The 20,323-nt window shown below is 36.8% G+C and overlaps 1 protein-coding gene across 1 annotated transcript in view; it reads right to left on the bottom strand.

The window, feature by feature from the left end:
* The window catches only part of P3H2 (prolyl 3-hydroxylase 2), a 183,359-nt gene that overhangs the window by 33,431 nt on the left and 129,605 nt on the right, over positions 1-20,323 (bottom strand). The window contains exons 2-3 of the mRNA XM_066347194.1: positions 8,259-8,411; positions 7,112-7,301 (exon numbers count right to left, since the gene is read on the bottom strand). Of these exons, the coding sequence (XP_066203291.1) occupies positions 7,112-7,301; positions 8,259-8,411 (343 nt within the window). The remainder of the gene's footprint in view (positions 1-7,111; positions 7,302-8,258; positions 8,412-20,323) is intronic.

The raw sequence follows: 20,323 nt of genomic DNA, 5'->3' as shown, positions 1-20,323 counted from the left end.
ATTCCTCCCCTCAGCACATTCTGAGAACCAAAGCATCAGTCTCCTCACTCCATGACCAGAGATCCTTTACACCAAGAAAGTTACGTGACTTGTCAAGGCCTCCTAATCAGTGATCACTAGAGCAATGAATACGTCCAAGAAAGTTACGTGACTTCAAGGCCTCCTAATCAGTGATCGCTAGGACAATGAATACGTAATAGATTCCAGATCTTCTGGTTTCTGGTCTTTTTTCTGTACTGCCATCTTCCCTTTCATGTATTTTTTTTCCTATATATCTCCTGAAAGTGACATAAGCCATCTCACCCCGCTCACACCTAGCTAAATAAACTTCCCCATACTTAACAACTTTGTTTTGGATATCTGATAGCCTCAAGTGCCCCAGACCCTGGATCATCATCAGTTCAGGTCCTGGTTTTGTTAAGGACCAGTTGAGAGTAAGGAAGAGGCTGCCCTGTCGGTGGGGAGCTCACTGCACAGAAGTCAAGCTTTCTGCTTTTAACATTTTCAGGCAATTTTTCTTGAAGGGAAAATAAAAACAATATTCCTTTACACCTATTGATTAAGAACCCGTTCAGCTCAGTTAGAATTTTGTCCATCACCTGAGATACATTTATCTATAATAAATCCTAATGCTGTGGGGACTGGTAAAATAAGAGAAGGATGAAAGCTGAAGAATTTAAATAGCACTTTGCCTCTTTGTTCTTGTTCCCCTTTCTTTGTGCTCATTCTCCTCGCTTGCAATACAGGTCAAGATTCTGAAGTACGGCATTCTCTTGCTTTCTCTGATTCTGGGCTCTAACTCATCCAAGCATGAGCTGAGGAAACATGAGTGGCTAATGAACCAGAGAAAAAAAGAAAACGCTTCCTATGTTTTGCCCGCACTTTGGTTTTTACAATGAAGATGAAGGTAGTAGTTTTTTGCAGCTGAGTGAGTGGTTCTCTTGAGAAGGATGATGAAACCATCTAACTTTATGACTCTGCACCTGAATTCACCAGAACTGCCTTCTTTCAAAAGGTACTCTGTTAGGCAGAGTTCAAATTGTATCTCAACAACCTTGAAAAAGAACCCCAGAACACAACAGGGAAGAAATGTACATTTTCTGGTGTGTAAGGAAATGTGCCAATTTTCATATAACCTGGCCAACCTAATCCAATATAGCACAGGTAATAGAATTCCTAAAATCCTTAGATTCTTAACTTCAGTTGAGGGACTGCAAGGGAAAAAATGAGTTGTTTATTTGATTAACATGTTAGAAATAAATAGCAAGCTATTTTACTTATTTTATTTATTTTAGAGAGAAAAGAGAGAGAGAGAGGGAGAGAAGGGATTGGGGAGAAGAGTGGGAAGCATCAAGTAGTAGTTGCTTCTCATGTGTGCCTTGACCGAGCAAGCCTAGGGCTTCTAAACAGCAACCTCAGCATTCCAGGTCAATGCTTTATTCACTGTGCCACCACAGGTCAGGTGCAAACAAGCTATTTTATTTCTTAAGAAAACAACAAGCCTGACCAGGTGGTGGCGCAGTGGATAGAGCGTTGGACTGGGACGTGGAAGACCCAGGTTCAAGACCCCGAGGTCACCAGCGTGAGCATGGGCTCATCTGGTGTGAGCAAGGCTCACCAGCTTGAGCCCAAGGTTGCTGGTTTGAACAAGGGGTTACTCGGTCTACTGTAGCCCCCCTAGTCAAGGCACATAGAGGAAAGCAATCAATGAACAACTAAGGAAACTAAAGAGCCGCAAGGAAGAATTGATACTTCTCATCTCTCTCCCTTCCTGTCTGTCTGCCGTCTGTCCCTATCTGACTCTCTCTGTCTCTGTCACACACACACACAAAAAAACAACAACAGGCTCAGGCCAGCTTGCTCAGTGGATGGAGCCTCAGCTCAGTGTGCAGACATCCCTGATTCAATTGCCAGTCAGAGCACACATGAGAAGCAAACATCTGCTTTTCTTCACCTCCTTCTCCCCCTTATTTTCCTCTTTCCCTCTCATAGCCCGTGGCTCAATTGGTTTGAGTATTGGCTTCAGGCACTGAGAATAGCTTGGTTGTTTCGAGCAACAACCCCAGATAGGAGTTGTGAGGTGGATCCTGGTCAGGGCACATGCAGCAGTCTGTCTATCTCCCCTCCTCGCACTTGAAAAAAAGAAAAAGAAAACAGCAACAAAAAACCCTCTACTGTTTTCTCTAGTTAGCTAGTCATTTACATACTCTTTCTAATTCCAAGTGACCAGCAAAAGAAAAAGTTGGAAAACATACCCACTAAGAACCCAAGATCTGAATAAAAGTATTTTTAAAGCAAGATATAAATAGCAGTAAAATAAGAGTGATACAATAATATCCCTTAGGGCTTTGGCAAACATGGCTAGTAATATATAATTGCATTCAGAAACTATTTGTATATTTCTCCAATTTTTAATATTTTTCTAACTCTAAAATTCAAGTAGTCTCACTTTCTAGATATATTTGTATTTTAAAAGCCAATTGTTTTCCAAATTTAGGACAGTTTTGAACCAAACAAGAATTTACATAGTTATAATATGTTAGTTAGTTGTCTTTCTTACTTCTTTTCTATACCAAATGTTATTGTGCAATTAATATGTTTCTAATAAGTTTAGATCCAAGACACTGTGTGCTAATACTTTTCAAAATTTCCATCTCATAAAATATTGAATATGGTTCAAATTCCCAAGACTTACCATATTTCTTTAATATATAATATTTGGCTTTAAAAGACTATGAATTTTTTAAAATTAGTTTTCTTTACTGGAATTGGGAGTCATGGTGCTGGAAGATGTGTTAAGTATTAAGAGCCTGAGTTAGGAGATCTCTATTCTTTCCCAGCAACTAACTTACTATGCTGACCTTGAGTAAATCATTAAATGTTAATCTGTGGGGAATTGTTAGTCCTTTTCCTAAACCAGATCTGGGACATCTGCCAAGGCTGTTTAGTGGTCACTGGTAGACAGGTAGACAGGCAAATGTGGGAGTGCAGGCAGTACACATATCCTCACAAACCACAAGATAGAAAACTATAATAAAGTAAAACATTTCTTTGTAGAGAAATAGGCAGCAATTGAAATATAAAATGCATGAAACTGACATTCAAATGAGCGTTGCTCAGGAAAATAGCAGGCAAATGGCTCTGGCAGAGGCCCAGAGAAACACAACTTTGGGGTGAAAATCCTCAATAATTCAGATATTGGTATTGATTTTAGGTGAATTTAGTTAATTGTATAACAAATTAGTCATTAGACAAATTGATTTCAGTCTAACTTCGTTGTCTAATTTAATATATTCCCCAATCGCCCATTAAAGGACCTTAACAATTTATGACCAGTATTTTCACAAATATGGAGTATTATTAACCCTTTTAATCTCTGCAATATAATTGATGGATATGTCATCTTCTTTGGTCATTCAACCTAGGCATTTAACAAATATTTACTAACAACCTACTATTTGCCAATCACTGTATTTAGGACCCAAGGACTGAGCACTGAACAAGATGAGGCATTAGCCAAGTGACAGAGGAAGAAAATATTTTGAAGGTCTGTAAGTGGAAATGAGCTTGGTATATCCAAGAAATTAAAAGAACTGTAATAGGAGCTTGACTGGTGGTGGCTCAGTGGATAGAATGTTGACCTGGGATGCTCAAGTCCCAGGTTCAAGACCCCGAAATCACTGGTTTAAGCACAGGCTCACCAGTTTGAGCACAGGGTAGCTGGCTTGAGTGTGGGATCATCAATATGATTTCATGGTCGCTGGCTTGAGCCCAAGGTCTCCGGCTTAAGCAAGGGATCACTGGCTTGGCTGGAGCCCACCGGTCAATCATGTATGAGAAGCAATAAACAACTAAAAATTGCTGCAACTATAAGTCGATGCTTCTCATCGCTCTCCCTTCTTGTCTGCGGGTTTATCTGTCTGCCTCTCTCTCTCTCTCTCTCTCACCCTCTCAAATAAATAAATAAATAAACAAACAAACAAACTACAGTAAGAATGGGTCACAAAGAAAAAAAAGGATGAAAACATACACAGTGTGAAGTCATAAAAGTCCTTGTTAAAGGTTTTTTTTAGTTTTATTCCAAGTGCAATGGAAGCCAATGAGGGATTTTAGCATGTCTTTGAGCAGACTTTCTCTCTCTCTCTCTCTCTCTCTCTCTCTCTCTCTCTCTCTTTCTCTCTCTGTCTCTTTTAGGAAGACTGCTCTGTCTGCCTACTGAGTAAAACCTGAAGAGGACATAAGGAGTAGCAAGGCGGCTATCATAGTGGCTTAGTTAAAATACAGGGGTCCTCAGGTTACAACCGTCTTGATATAAAATGTTTTGAGTTTATGATGCTCACTCCCATAAAAACTTTAAAAAATTGAGATGTGAGTGAGTGTTTTGGCTTATGCCAGTAGTGTTGTACTTATGGACTGCATGAGTGAATTGTTTGGTTGTGTGCTGTGGAAGAAGATGCAGTAACGTGGCATGTGATTGAGGGAGCTGGAGTCCCTCAGTAGGCTACACCATTTGGGGCTGTTAAAAGCACAAGTGTTCCATTTGTGTTTCTTTCTTTGGAGACTTGCCTCCTCCCACAGGTCACCCTTTCCCATCTTGCAATGCTCCTTCCAGTGTGCAAGCCAACCACAGGAATAAAGGTCAGGATTGTTTTACACTCATTTTTTGACATTTTTTTCCTGTTATTACAGTACAGTGCACAGTACAGTATATTTATGTCCTTTTACTTTTTCTGTGGCTTAATTGTGTTTTTATGTTCTAGATTATAATTTTACAACTGTGTTAGGATAGGTAAGTGACTTAGGCTAGTGTGTGTTTCGACTTACACCAAAATTCAGGTTACATCACTGTCATAGAAATGGAACTGTATAATAACCAGAGGACCCCCTGTATACTATTGATTTGAACAAGATGGTAATAAAAAGGGTGGAGGAAACCTAAGTGCTACTAGAAGGTAACATCTATCCAAGTCTCCTAACAAAACAGGGGGATAGGAATAGAGGAACATTTTGGATTGAAAGGCTACTATTTTTTTTTAAGTGAGAGAAAAAGAGACACAGAGTCAGACTCCCACATGTGACCGGACCAGGATCCACCTGGTGACCCACCCCTCTGAGGCTGATGCTCTGCCCATCTGGGGTCCATGCCTACAACTAAGCTATTTTTAGCACCTGAGGTGGAGGCTCCAAGGAGCCATCCTCAGAACCCGGGGCCAATACACTCAAATCAATTGTGCCATGGCTGTGGGAAGAGAAGAGAGAGAGAGAGAAGGGGGAGGTGGAGGTGGAGGGGGAGGGGAGAAGAAGCAGATGGTAGCTTTTCCTGTATGCCTTGACCGGAAATCAAACCCAGGACCTCCACAGGCTGGGTTGGTGCTCTACCACTGAACCAAACAGCCAGGAACTGAAAGGTAACTTCTTAAGATTTGGTTTGAGCTACTACATGAGTGATGCTTTAAATAGAGAAAGAAAACATTGGGAGTTAGGGAGAGCATTTTGACTTCATTAATATGCATTTCTATGAGTATCTATAAAGGCAAACATTGTTTTTCATATATTTATAACTTGAAACACACCATATACTCAACATTTATTGGTTAAACATTTATTATTGAATAAATTACCCTTTGCCCATTTTTCAGTTGTGTAGACTTTTAAAGTATGGTCTCTAGGTGAGAAAAGCCTAGCCTTTGATTACAAGTTTCACTTTAATCATATTACTTAAGCTTTGTGAGGTACAGAGTCCTTATTTAAAAAAGAAGAGGGTTAATAACAAATGTATCTATATAAGAAGTTGTCTAGAAATTAAGAGATATAAGGAAGTGTCTAGTATATGGTATCTGCTAAATAAATTTTATTATTACTACTATAGTAAATATCAAATAAATTGCTACTAATAAACTTTTTCATGGTCCATTTAAATATTAAGTATATTAGCTTATTGCCTATAATATTTTGCAATTTTTTGTACTTGTTATTTGTAAATCAGCTTGATTTATTGTATCTTTTGTGACAAGTCTTATTAAAGTCTATCTTTTTCTTTTTTGTGTGTGGCATAGAAATAGAGAGAGGGACAGACAGACAGAAAGGGAGAGAGATGAGAAGCATCAATTTTTCTTTGAGGCATCTTAGTTGTTCATTGATTGCTTTCTCATATGTGCCTTGACCAGGGGGTTACAGCAGACTGAGTGACTCCTTGCTCAAGCCAGCAACCTTGGGCTCAAGCTGGTGAGCCTTACTCAAACGAGATGAGCCCACGTCGAGCCAGCAATCTCGGGGGTTTCGAATCTGGGTCCTTTGTGTCCCAGTCTGATGCTTTATCCACTGTGCCACTGCCTGGTCAGGCTAAGTCTATCTTTTTCTTTATATTTCTTGTTTTTGTCATCCAAAGAACTTTTCCTCTTCTACTATCATACATATGTTCTCCTGCATTTTCTAACAATTTTGTTTTTTACACTTAAAATTTTAATATAAAGAGAATGCATTTTTGTGCATGTTTTCATATACTAATGGTTAACTAACCAATCTCTTCTATCAGTGTAGAATGCACATTACCTATTTTAAATACTACTTTGTAGCACATTAAAATCCCTCATACAATGAAATACTCTTAAATAATTAAAAACTATACAGAAGTATTCACTACTACATTATTTATAATAATAAATTGAAACTTCCTTAACATTCATCAGTAAAGAACTATAAAATAAATTGTGCTGTCCTCATACCATGGAACATTATTCAATCATTAAATACAGTAAGGTAGATCTACATGTACTCACTTGAGAAGAAGTCCACACTGTATTGTTAAGCATAAAACAAAAACAAAAAAAAATACTGATAATCAGTCTTTATAGTATTGTCCTATTCTTATAAAAAATAAAATTATCATAAATAAATACATAAATATTTAGATATGCATCTGAAAATGTTTGGGAGCACAGTCACCAAAACTTAAACTACATAAATTTATCTATAAAAAATAGAATTATTTAGATATATGAGAATCTTTCACCTATCACAATATATACTTGCATATTGTTGAAATATTTTTACATATTGCACATAGCATTTCTATAATCACAAAATAAATGAAAGAAAAAATAAGCTTTACCTGCAATGGTTTCATAAAGACCACCTTTATACCCTAAATACTCATACTCTTCAAATCTCTGAGGCCCCTCACACAGTGTTCGGCACTCCATGTCTTCATTGAAGTATTCTCTCAAGGCTTGTTCAAAGTACTTGATAGCTAGCTCAAAGTCATCGACCTCATAATGTTTGACTCCTGTACTGTAACTCTCCTGCAAAGAAGCAGACAACGTTTTATTTTCAAAGAGCACCCACAGGGCACTTAAATAGCAGGGTCCATGAAGACTCGAGATCATTTAGGTAGGTAGGGTATTGAACTCTTCCGCTGTGAAGTAATAAAGAAGGGTTGCATTGGGAGAGAAAGTGTAACTTCCCTAGCTTCAACTCACTGTAAAGAAGAAAGAACTTGCTAAGCAAGCCAACTATTGTGGCATCAATCAATTTCATTTTCTTCCTGAGCACTCTAGACTATACTTTCTAACAGCTTTAGATGTAGGCAGGGTCATGCACCACAGTGCAGGAAGATTAATGTAAGTGGGCATGACAATCATTACCAAGCATGGCCCAATTAGAAAAAAAGAAGGCTTCCATTTAAAACCTTCCTCTTATCCTTTCCTTCAATCATTTTGGAGGCTACATAATGAGAATAGCAGCATCTCTAATTGTAGAAGCCCTTTCCACATATTGTGATTGTAAGATTTTACTTAAACAAATAATTACCTGGCTTGAAAATTTGTTTTAAAGTAGGTACAATGGAAAAACCACTGGACCCAGAACTGAGAAACTATCCAGGGTGACCTGAGCAATTCACATTAGCTGTAAGCCCCAGGAGTAAAATAAGTGCCAGAGAGGGCTGAAGCTCAGAAAGGGTTATAGACATTTGCATTGTATTGTACTTTTCACCATATCATACTACTTTTCTAAATTACTTTTCATTGTCTCTCAATTTTTTCAACCCTGATAACTATAATATTTCACCTAATAACTCTAAACATATAAAAATGCCACTGTAAAAATAAATAAATAAATAAATAAATAAATAATAAAAATGCCACTGTATTGGAAATCAGGAGCCAATCTGAGGTAGTCATTTCCAGGAATCTGCTTTGAGCCAAATGAGACTTAGGAACACTTAGCTCCTCCTGGTTGGGCGGGTCCGTGGAGCTCACCAGGTGTGGTTTGGCCTCGCGATCTACCAATTGGAATGCTTCACCACCGGCCATCGTTTGGTAATTCTCAATGTTCTGCTGCATTTCCATGTGCTCAGGGTTGGCCATGAAAAATGTGTGGGCTGCTTCCACTGCCTTTTCCAGCTTGTTAAGCTATAGAGACAAACAAAAAAAAAAACATGGATCAAATAAAGGCAAGTATTTCTAAACCAGGTTTAGTACTAAGCCAAGGTATGATAGCTTGAAAGTGGCTGGGCTGGGCTGCAGAGGACCTATGCCCAACTTCCATCCCCAAGAGTGAGAGGTTAATAACTAGTACTCCTATAATGGATGTGGATATGTTGGATATTTTGGCTTTAGTAAGAATGGATAGATGTACTTGTTCCAAGTTCATTTCCCCCTCTCATTTCTAAGCTGTCTTTTTCTGGGAAATCAAATTGGTATGCTTTTGTTTGTTTTATAATTAATAAGAAAAAGTTGCGCCTGACCTGTGGTGGCGCAGTGGATAAAGCGTCAACCTGGAAACGCTGAGGTTGCCGGTTCAAAACCCTGGGCTTGCCTGGTCAAGGCACATACGGGAGTTGATGCTTCCTGCTCCTCCCCCTTCTCTCTCTCTCTCTCTCTCTCTCTCCCCTCTCTATAATGAATAAGAAAAAGTTGCTATGTCTAATTCATATTTTCACATCTTTGTCTTTTATTTTTCTCCTCACTTGTTTTTGTTTCTTTCGCTTTAATCTTGACAATGAAAATTTAACAAACCCATGACTTTCCATGGATGGGATGGGCATACCACTGACTCCACCAAATTTCTTACCAAGTTTTAGAATGTGAAGAACACAAAGTTAAAAAGGGTGAATTATTCCAATAAGAGATGCTATTGATAAATACAGCACACACAAAGTTCTACCACACCCCTTTGATTGAGGTATTTGATTCCAAATTTACGACTGATTCTCATTAATACAAAAAAGTTTTTAGTAACCACTACATAGATACTATACCACTTAATACACTGTTTTCCATGTAACATGCAGTGATGCACTTTTTAACCAAACTGGAATTAAATTTACTCAGTTTAAGACATTTCCCTATGCTTTAATCATAAACAATGTCTGTGGACAGATTCATTAGCCCATATCAGAAAACTGAATATTTACATTAGTAATTTTTTCATGGTAAATTCAAATTATGTTTCATCTATTTTAAAGTATAAAGACATAAAAACTCATTGTTCCTAAACAAATAAATGTAAAATCCTAGAACTGGCAGATAAGATTTAAATGAGTATGTTTTGACAGTCTGGCCACTCAGGTATGAGTAAGGTATAGAAAGAAATGGTAGTTTCCCATGTCCCTGTTATTGCCATCTTGTGATATATAAAGAATCTTAACCCTCACCACAGAAAACATACACTGCCCTATTCTAAGACCTGATACCCTTAACTTTGTCTAATAATAGTAAAATGTTCCTCTTTTGCCTTGAATTTATATATCCTTACCTACTGGTCTTCTTGCCATTAAATCTTGTCTGAAATCAGCTTTCCCTGCCACGTTTATCTTTGTTCTCAATTCTGTGCTCTTCTAATTATTTTGGCTGTCAAAAATCACTAATTTTGGAACAGGTTTCCCTCAATTTAAATCATGGCCCAACTCCAATAAATACAAATTTTGTGGACATCTACATAGTAACAAGTGTATAACTATAGAGGAAAAAGAACAGATTGTAAATTGGGTGTGTGTCTACACATATTGATCAAGTGGATCTTGGAAATGGCATCTAAGCATTTGTGCCTCAGTTCTCCTTTTTTAAAAATGCCCATAAAACCCCCATATCACCATCTACTATATAGTATTTTGGAAGGAATTAATTGTGTAATACATATCAATGTGCTTTCGAAGTCTGTAAAACCCTAATAAAATAAACAATAGAATCCAACTATAAATGATCTTTCAGTTTCAAGGATGTAAATATGTTCTCCTTAATGACAGGTATGGTCTATATGGATACATAATTTACAAAGATTCTTAAGATTCGTTGGTGAAAACTGCTTCCAATGACAAGTCAAATCATAAGTTATGAACAAAACAGATTAGCATTGACGGACTCCAGTTCTATAGCACCAGCCATGACAGTTGATGGAACATAAATCAATATATATTTTTTCACTTTCTTACCTTCATGTTTTGCTCAGGCTGTTCCACTGACCTAGAGATCCTTCATCCCCTGGTCTTTTCTTATTAAAATCTAACATATCCTATAAAGCCAAACTTCAATTCTGTCTTCTCTAAGAGATCCTTTCTCAACCCTACAGCTGTAGTCAAGCACTGCAATGTCATATCGCTTTTCCTCTACTGGTGCGTCTGTGCTGCCATACACTGTATCTACCTGAGAGTGTTTGTTTCTTCAGTACAGGTCTCTGAGGAAAGGGAACACACCACTTATTTATCTTTTTGTTTCCCATCTACTTTACATAGAGATGATATTTATGATATGTCTAAGAAAAAAGAAACTTTTAGCAAGTAAATCTTTTACTCAGAAATCAGAAGGTATGTTAGTATATTCCATGTGACTGTGCATCATAAGCTACACGGTACTAACAGAATGTAAATGTAGCAATACTTCAGAAGTCATTCTTCCTACTGAGAACTTCTAATGCTGATTATCATCGATGAATGTGAGCCAGGAGTTCACACTGTCTGAAAACTGTCAGACAACGTTGATACACTGGTTCCTTTTCTTACATTTAACCACATTGTTTTTTGGGTTTTGTTTTATTTTCTTCTTTGGTGCTTTCTCCATTTATAACCTGGTATTAAACATAATACCATCATCTTCAATACAGTATAAAAATATTCCATGACTTAAAGTTAAACCATAAAACTTATTCATGAACTGGCCAAGGCTTTTAAACTATTGTGAACCAGTTCAGGAAACTTGAATTGGCTGCCAGAGTCTATAAAACAGGCTGTTATTTTAACTGGAGGCTTATATCTTTGTACTCTATTTTAGAAACTAGATACACACATCTAAAGTAGTAAGAAAAGTCCAGATGACCATGTGCGTGCTACATATAATGCCATATTATTGGCTGGAGATTACTATAAGGCTTGTAAGTACTAAGTTTCAACTAAGGAAGGATCTATCCACTTCTCCATTAAAACACACAGAAAGCAAACTGCATTCAAGGCTCCAAACTTGATTTTCTTTAAGACCAAAATAAGACAAACCACAGAAGAGGATAACTCTAATGTGAGGGTAATTCTATGCATAAAAAAATAGTTGCAAAATAAAGAACAACTGAGGAAAAGGAAATAATTTGACAACAAGACGGTAATACTGATATATGAGAAACGGGTAGGAAATGCTTTCAAGAAGCACCAGGTCATGTCACCTCAGGCTATGCAGAACTAGGCAAACATTTTCTCCTGCCAGACCAGAAGTGCGACTGTACGTGGCAGTCATGCTGCATGGAAAAAGAAAGGAATTCTGATTAAATCAATGCCCTGCTGGCACTCAGAAGTGACTCTGTCCACTGGTGAGTGAAGGACTCTTCTGAGACACAAGTGATTTTCCGCAGCTAACACCAATGGAGCATTTCAAAAGTACACATTCACTACTCCAAAACCTTCAGGAGCTATCCATTAACAAAAGTGATTCCAGAAATTGTGTACATGACATTCAAGAACCTTCAGGATTTGTCCCTCACCCTATCTGTATAGCTTAACTTTCCACTATCTGTCATTATGCAAACTTTTCCCAAAAAAGTTCTAAAAGAACTTCTAGGAGTTTTCTAATTGATCATTCTTCTATTCAAGAAAATACACATAGACCCAGAACTCCATTATGCCCAAATTCTTTCTTTAACTCATTCACTTATCCAGCAAATATTTATTTTGCACAGAATCTGTGCCAGATACTGTGATGTCAATGAGAATACTTACATGATCAAAATAAATAAGGACCTCACTTTCTAAGTGTTTACACTCTCATCCAAGGAGACAAATATCAGGTAAATAAATCATTAATGAAAATTACTTCAGACTGTGCTAAGGGCTACAAAAAAATAAATGAACAAAATACTGTAACAGCCTGACTGGTGTTGGTACATGAATGATAGACATTGACCTGGTCTGCTAAGGACCTAGGTTCAAAACCCTGAGGTCACCAGCTTGAATGTGGGATCATAGCTATGATCCTATATGGTCACTGGTTTGAGCCCTAGATCGCTGGCTTGAGCAAGGGGTCACTCACTGGTTCAGCTGGAGCCCCTGGTCAAGGCACATATGAGAAGCAATCAATAAACAAGTAAAGTGACTCAACTATGGGTTGATGCTTCTCAACTCTCTCCCTTCCTGCCTGTCATCTCTCTGTCTCTCTTTCTGTCTCTCTTTCTCTTGCTAAAAAACAAAACAAAACCTCCAAAAATACAGTAAGAGCCTGCTGGGGTTGGAATGAAAGCAGAATTATCATTCAGATAAATTAGCTAAGGAAGGTCTCTCTGTAAAAGAATTTTTGAGATGAAACTAAACTTTTTAGAAGTCAGTCATGAGCAGAACAAGAGAAAGAGTGTTCCAGGCAAAAAGAATGTAAAGTGAAATGGACCTAAAGTGAGAAAGTCTGCTGGTGGGGTTCAGCCTATTCTTGGCAGTTCAGCAGAACCAATATCTAATTTTTTTAATTCAGCAAACTAATTGTTAAAATGGCACTTGTAATCAGGGTTCTCTCTAAGATGGGCGCCTTCCCAGGAATGTGGAAATCACAAATTTACATTCCTTACTCTTTTTTAGTGTTCATCTGCACAACAGAGTATTCTAAGTGTCCATAGTAATGTCCATTCCACCCATACGTGAAAAAAATTGAAAGTGACGATGCCAATCAAGAAGTAATATGGAAATACCTTAAATAACAGTTTTATTGTTTTTTGTCAGGTATTATTTAATTTTTTTCATTACTATTTTAAAACCCTTTCTTATGATCTAGTTTTGTGTACCTCTTTTATTATTCTTATTTAAGTATTAAATCCATGAAATAATAAATTACTTTTCTGTATACCGTTTTTTCATACTTAAAATTGTCATTGGGGCAGAGAACCAGTTGTTAAGTTATTTGAATCCCACCACTGGAAAACTCTTAATATTTTTTTCTTAAGAGCAGAAACTAAGAAGAAAGATTTGAGAAGTTGGAGGAGGACAGGTCAGTCAGATGCTAAAGTAAAGAGTTTGAATGACCTTCTAAGTGTAGGAGAAAATGATAAAAGAATTTTAAACACTGATATGCATTTTAAAATAATAATAATAGTAGAGAATCAATTTTAGGCTGCAGGTCGAACACTACAGTAATCCAGGTCAGAGATAATGTTTTTCCTTTGGAAAAGAATAGGACAGAATAGGTCAGTTTCCATCCTTTTTTCCCTTTCTTTCATTCCTTTCTCTTCTTTTCCATTCTGTTCATCTTTGCTATAGTAATGTTTCTCAATTCTGAGGACAAGCACATAATACAAAAGAAAACAATTCTCAGCATTTCATATTTTAGGAAAAATGTACAAGTTCCCTCTCTTCTGAATTAGAAGAAATATGAACCTCAAATATTTTGAATAAGAAACTTATAAGCTTATAAGACACATGCAAGGAAAGAGAAAGACATTCTAAAGCATATTAAAACATGCTTTCACTACGTATTTCTGAAATTGAATATTTAGGATCACTTTCTATCTTCTGAAGTCTTTTTTATGCAATTAGGGCAAAAACGTCAAGCCCAAAGTCATTTCCATTCTTCTACTCAAACATCAACATGCTCAGGAAGAAAGGGAATTCTTCTCCCCTTTCATCACCCTCACTTTTGGAATTCATCCAATATCATGCATTACATTCTGATAAAGTGCTATAATTTTTGCCTTGGCTCTTTACTTAAATTTCACAATACAGCAACTTTAGAGAATTTTTAACTCCATATGAGGGTTCTTAGCAACTAACAAGAATGTAAGTAGGCACTGAAGACATTGTTTCTAAGCCACAGCAGAATTTTTTTAAAGATTTTATTTATAGATTTTAGAGAAAGACAAAGAGAAAAATAAGATAGGAGAGGGGAGTAGGAAGCATCAACTCTCATATGTGCCTTGACTGGGCAAGCACAGGTTCTTGAACCAGAAACCTCAGCGTTCCAGGTCGACCCCTTATCCACTGGGCCACAGCAGAATTTCTAAGTTTTACTTAGCAGCATAAACACACTGGCTGAAGAGAAAGAAAGTCATCAGATTACAGCATCTACATTATGCTAAACACTAAAAATTTATTGGCTAAAAACTTTATAGTTTTCCTTTTATGGAACAGTAAGATTTTTGTTTTTAGTAATGGTGACACCAGATATATAGTTTTAAGTTTTATCCTGGGCCTGACCTGTGGTGACGCAGTGAATAACCGTTAACCTGGAATGCTGAGGTCACCAGTTTGAAACCCTGGGCTTGCCTGGTCAAGGCACATATGGAAGTTGAGGCTTCCTACCCTTCTCTCCTTCTCTCTCTCTCCCCCTCCCCCTTATCCTCTCTAAAATGAATAAATAAACATTTTAAATTTTTTTAAAAAAATAAATTTTATTCATTTATTTATTTATCCTAGAGAGAGAGGAAGGGAGAGACAGAAGGAGACTGAAACACCTATCTGTACCTGTTTGTGCCCTGACGGGATCAAACCCACAACCTCTGCATATTGGGACAACGCTCTAACCAGCTGATTTATCCTGCCAGGGCAACAGCAGATATTTTTGTAGATATTTTAGCACATGTTAATATCTGCAAATATACCTCAAATTTCTGTCACAAAACCAAGTAAGTTAATTAATTAAAATTAAATTAAACAATATATTAAAGTAATACTTTAAAAATAAAGACCTATCAAATTTTGAAACAAAATTTAGAAGCAGTTTGAACTACTAGATTAAACTAAATTCTACAAATTATAGTATTTCAAATGTAAGCACTAGACTGGTTAATCAGAATCCAATGTTATTTTTGGAAATTCCTAAACATTCCCATATAACGGAGTCAGATTTTTAGAAAGTCAAAAACTAGCTATATGAAAATATGAGACAAAGAAGGATATTTCATAATGATAAAGGTATTAATCCAATAAGAGGACATAACCCTTGTAAACATGTGCGTATGTAATATAGGATCACCTAATATATAAAGCAAACATTGAGGGGCATAAAGGAAAACATCAACAGTAATACAATCATGGTAGGAAACTTCAACACCTCGTTTTAATCAATGGATAGATCTTCCAAGCAGAAAATCAACAAGGAAACAAGACTGTTAAATGACAAATTAGACCATTTAAATTTAATTTATATTTTTAGAGCATTTCACCCTAAAGCAGCAGAACACATATTCTTTTCAACTGCTCATAGAACCAGCATTATTTACAATAGCCAAGATATGAAAGCAACCTAAGTGCCCATGAATGGGCGACTGGATTAAAGAAGTAGTGGTACATACATACCAGGGATTTTTACCTGGTGTGCTGCCAGAATCTTTAAAACATGCAATACCTGACTACCTAGTCAGGGATACTGAACTCTTTTCCCTTAAGTTGTGAAATAAAAAAATGACAAGAGCCAACAGAACAATAGCCATCCAGTGAGAGAATGAATCAAAATTATACTTATTTTATTGATCAGATTGGCAATATATATACATATTTTGGTGTGCCACAGAATTTTAGTAATTAGTTTCTGTGTGCCATAGATAAAAAGGGTTGAAAATCACTGATATATACAATGCAATATTACTTAGCCATAAAAGGAAAGAAATTTTAGTATGTGTGAAAACATGGACATACCTAAAGGGTATTATGCCGTGTTTTTCAACTGCTGGTCCAGACCAGCACTGGTCTGCGGATTGGCTGTTGAAAAACATTATATTATGCTAACTGAAATAAATTAGACAGAGAAAGACAAATGCCATATAAATTCACTTCTATGTGGAATCTAAAGAATAAAATAAATGAATAAACAAAACAGAAACAGACTCAGATACAGAGAACAAGCTGCTGGCTGCCAGATGGGAGGGGGTCCTGGGGGTGGGTGGGGGTGAAGGGATTAAGAAGCACAAATTGGTAATTACAAAATAGTTACAGGATGTAAAGTACAGCTTAAGGGATATAGTCAGTGATATTGTAAAAACTATTTATGGCGCCAGGTGGGTACTAAGCTCATTGGCGCAACACTTCATAAATTATATAAATGTCTAAGTATTATGCTATACACCTGAAACTAATATAAAGTAATATTTAATGTCAACTGTAATTGAAAAAGAAAAAAAAAACATTAGCCATTTGAAAAACAACTTTGCAGTCTTATTTCACAATTTCTGGTGATGGTACTATCCTTTATGCTGTTAATATAACTTGCAGAAAGATTCATATATTGAGTTATTTTAATAATTCAGTTATGGAAAATAACTGTTTTTCTTGACAAATTTATAAAACTAATCTTCCAGACATTGAGGACTATATAATATGCTGTGTTGTCCTTTTTGCCTTGACTACTAGAAAGCTCAGAACTAAGTTGTATTTTTATTGTTGCTAGTATATTTTCCCCTTTTTAGTTTTATTTTTTCATTTCAAAAATCTAATTATGAAAATAATTGTTTTTTTTTTAATTTATTTTTTACAGAGACAGAGAGTGAGTCAGAGAGAGGGATAGACAGGGACAGACAGACAGGAATGGAGAGAGATGAGAAGCATCAATCATTAGTTTTTCATTGCACGTTGCAACACCTTAGTTGTTCATTGATTGCTTTCTCATATGTGCCTTGACCGCGGGCCTTCAGCAGACCGAGTAGCCCCTTGCTGGAGCCAGCGACCTTGGGTTCAAGCTGGTGGGTTTTTTCCTCAAACCAGACGAGCCCGCGCTCAAGCTGGCGACCTCGGGGTCTCGAACCTGGGTCCTCTGCATCCCAGTCCGACGCTCTATCCACTGCGCCACCGCCTGGTCAGGCTTAAATTATCATCTTTTTTTGAAATTTTTATTTATTCATTTTAGAGAGGAGAGAGAGAGAGAGAGAGAGAGAGAGAGAGAGAGAGAGGGAGAGGGAGGAAAGGCAGGAAGCATTAACTCCCATATGTGCCTTAATCAGACAAGTGCAGGGTTTCGAACCGGTGACCTCAGCATTCCAGGTCAACGCTTTATTCACTGCGCCACCACAGATCAGGAAAATAATTGTTTTAGTGAAATAATTCATAGACCTTTTGAATAAAAGAAAGGTACAATTTAATCAAAAACTAAACCTCTGTAGTAAAGAAAATTTCTAGTAATTCAATTCTTTCCTATATTTCAATGTAGAAAATTTAGAAATTTCTAATTCTAAAGAACACATATTAATTCACAAGTTAGATGTTCATACTAAGAAAGTCAACTTATTTTTGCATTTATGGAATGTTAGCATGAAATGTAGTCATGGTTAGAAGTAAATATTTATAGCTTTCAAAACTCTGTTTGGTAAGGATCAGATGGGAAATGACATTTCTGAAGAGAAAATTTTCTCTGTAGAAAAATTGGAAAGGAAGAATATGTCTTTTTAAAGCACTTTCTTTTGCCAAACAGCTCATGCTCTTTTCTTCTATTACTTAGGGTCCTAAGCCTGTAAACATCTTCCTGCTCTTGATTGATATCTTCCCGCTTTTTCTAAACACTTAAGTGAAGTTTTAATCCGATGTTTACAACTTAATGTTAAACAGTGATGGTGCATAGCCACTGTGAAATGAGGTTGCCCTTTTAAGCACAGTGGAACTGACTCTATCAGCTAAATTTGCTAGAAGGTTTCTATCTAAATAAAAACCATCTTCAGGGTAAGTAAAACACTAAAGTGAAGAGGCAGAACTTTTAAACATGGTATTTCAGGTTAGAGACTATTTAAAACAAAAAGTCCCTGAAGTTTTTGAAAGAAAACAAACAAAAAACCCTCAATGTGTCAGTCAAAACATAAGTGCGTGCTTAATTGGACAAAATCCCTCAAGCCATCTGTGAATCGTCTAGTTTCCTAATTAGAGATCAGCCAAGACTTGAAAGCCTGCTGGGTAAGGAGGAGGGAATACTATCTTTGCAATGGAATGTAGGCAAGTAATATCTGCCAAGGATCAAATGAAATTAGTGTGTGTGATTTATTTGTCTGTTTCTATTGTTTTTGGTTTTAAACATTAGGATAGGGTAAAATTGAACAACTCAGCAGGCATCTTAAACTCTGCAGTGTTGTCCAGAAGTCTCCCTTGAGGTGTTGGATGACTAATCGTTACCGAAAAGAAGATTTGTGCCAAGACCTGTCTGACATATGCTTCCTGCTACTGTTTTTGGAACTACAGCTTTAATCCTCTTCAAAAAAAAATTTTGGCAGGTAAATGTCATTCAATTCGTACTCCAGTTTTGCCAGCATCTCATGACTATTGCAGGAGTCATCAGTTTAATTTGTAAAAAAAATCTTCTTTGTGTCAGATTTTGAGATATAAATAAATAGAAGTTCCAATGTCCCCTTCTTTGCAAGCTCAGAACTGTACTCCTGTCCTTTGGGACCCTCATATTGGTGACCATGATATATACATGAGGTTAATAAGAATTTACCCTTGTATATTGTTGTATAGTTTATAAATCAATTAAAAATACTATTAATGAAAAAATGATCGCTTATTGAGGTTCTACTCAATTCCCATTACAAAATTTTTCAAAAAGCTGCAAAATGAACCCCTACCTCACTGTGGGTCCAGGTGACCATTATGTACAAGGGCAATGATGATACAAACAATGAGCAATAGCACTAATGTTGGACAGACTGAGTTGCCCCTAATGAACTTCATGGTACAAAAACAAATTTTGTTATTCTAACCATTCACTCATGCTTTGCTTCTGCCTGGTTTTCATTATGATAAGTGGAGATGAATGTTGTCTTTCCCAAGTGACCCATTAAAAAAGTTCTATCTGGCCATACTTCTCTAGAGCCAACAGCCAGCTCCCTAATTGCTTACTACCGGAATTATGTCTCTGTAGCCATCAGTGGCCAGATCACATTTTCCCTCCACATTCTACAAAGTTGCAATCACTTACATTTACTTGTCAGATATGGTTGCAAGATGGCAATTAATTGTGGATTTGGGTTTTCTGCTTCTAAGACATTCTTAAAAAAAAAATTGGTAGTACAATAGCTTAATATAGACCTAGCACTACTTTTTATGCTCTTGAGCATATAAAAATTTCAAAACTGTTTTGTGTGTCTGCAACATTGTTTTGTGAAATAAAGTGACAGGCCTAAAATATCAGTCATAGGCAAGAAGGAGTGAGAAGCCAGAGGACTGAGAATCAAAATGCTGGTTTATGTCCTGTTTCTCTCTTAGGCACCCATCCTTCCTGAGCGGTTTGGAGATGAAGGCATGTGAGTCAGGGAAAATAAATAAATAAATTGGGCCTTGCCTTGCTAAAAATTGTAATAGTGCTAGGCTAACTCTGGGAATAGCTTGGCAAAATTGATGATTTGGGGAGGACTTCAGGGTTTAGTGAGCATACAGAAAACTGCTGTCATTACTATCTCTAACACCTACCTTTCATTTTTGCCTACTATTTTTTGTTTATGAAACAGATTTAACATGCCACCAAATCACTCTACTGTGAGAAATATAAGAAAAGCAAACAAGCAAATCAGAAGCTTTTCTAGTTGTGCCATTTTGGTATAAAAATGCCATGTTCCCCTGTGAAATACAAACTTTCTCTTGCTCTTATAAGGGTGGGAGATGCACTTCAAAAAGTATTTATAAACATTCACTTCAGCTCATATAAAAGAATGCACCATGGCTGCAAGCCAAAGTGAGTTTCACTCCAAAGATCCTTCTTGGAGGGGACTTTAGGAAGAGACTAAGGTCCCTTCAGGTGTTTAACCCATCAAATTGACCAGTGGGGGATCTTAACCTGACAGGTCACATGGTCTTATAAGAGAGGTAGTTTTGATGACAAAGTTCTTTCAAAGTTTCATGAGCTCCTCTGGCAGCACACCTGCCCTTTTTAAGCATTCAGCCACAGCAGTAAAC

This window comes from Saccopteryx leptura, chromosome 8 (assembly GCF_036850995.1).
Source record: "Saccopteryx leptura isolate mSacLep1 chromosome 8, mSacLep1_pri_phased_curated, whole genome shotgun sequence".
Taxonomy (NCBI): Eukaryota; Metazoa; Chordata; class Mammalia; order Chiroptera; family Emballonuridae; genus Saccopteryx; species Saccopteryx leptura.
The sequence above is the reverse complement of the archived record's forward strand: the minus strand, read 5'-3'. Positions and strand labels throughout refer to the sequence as shown.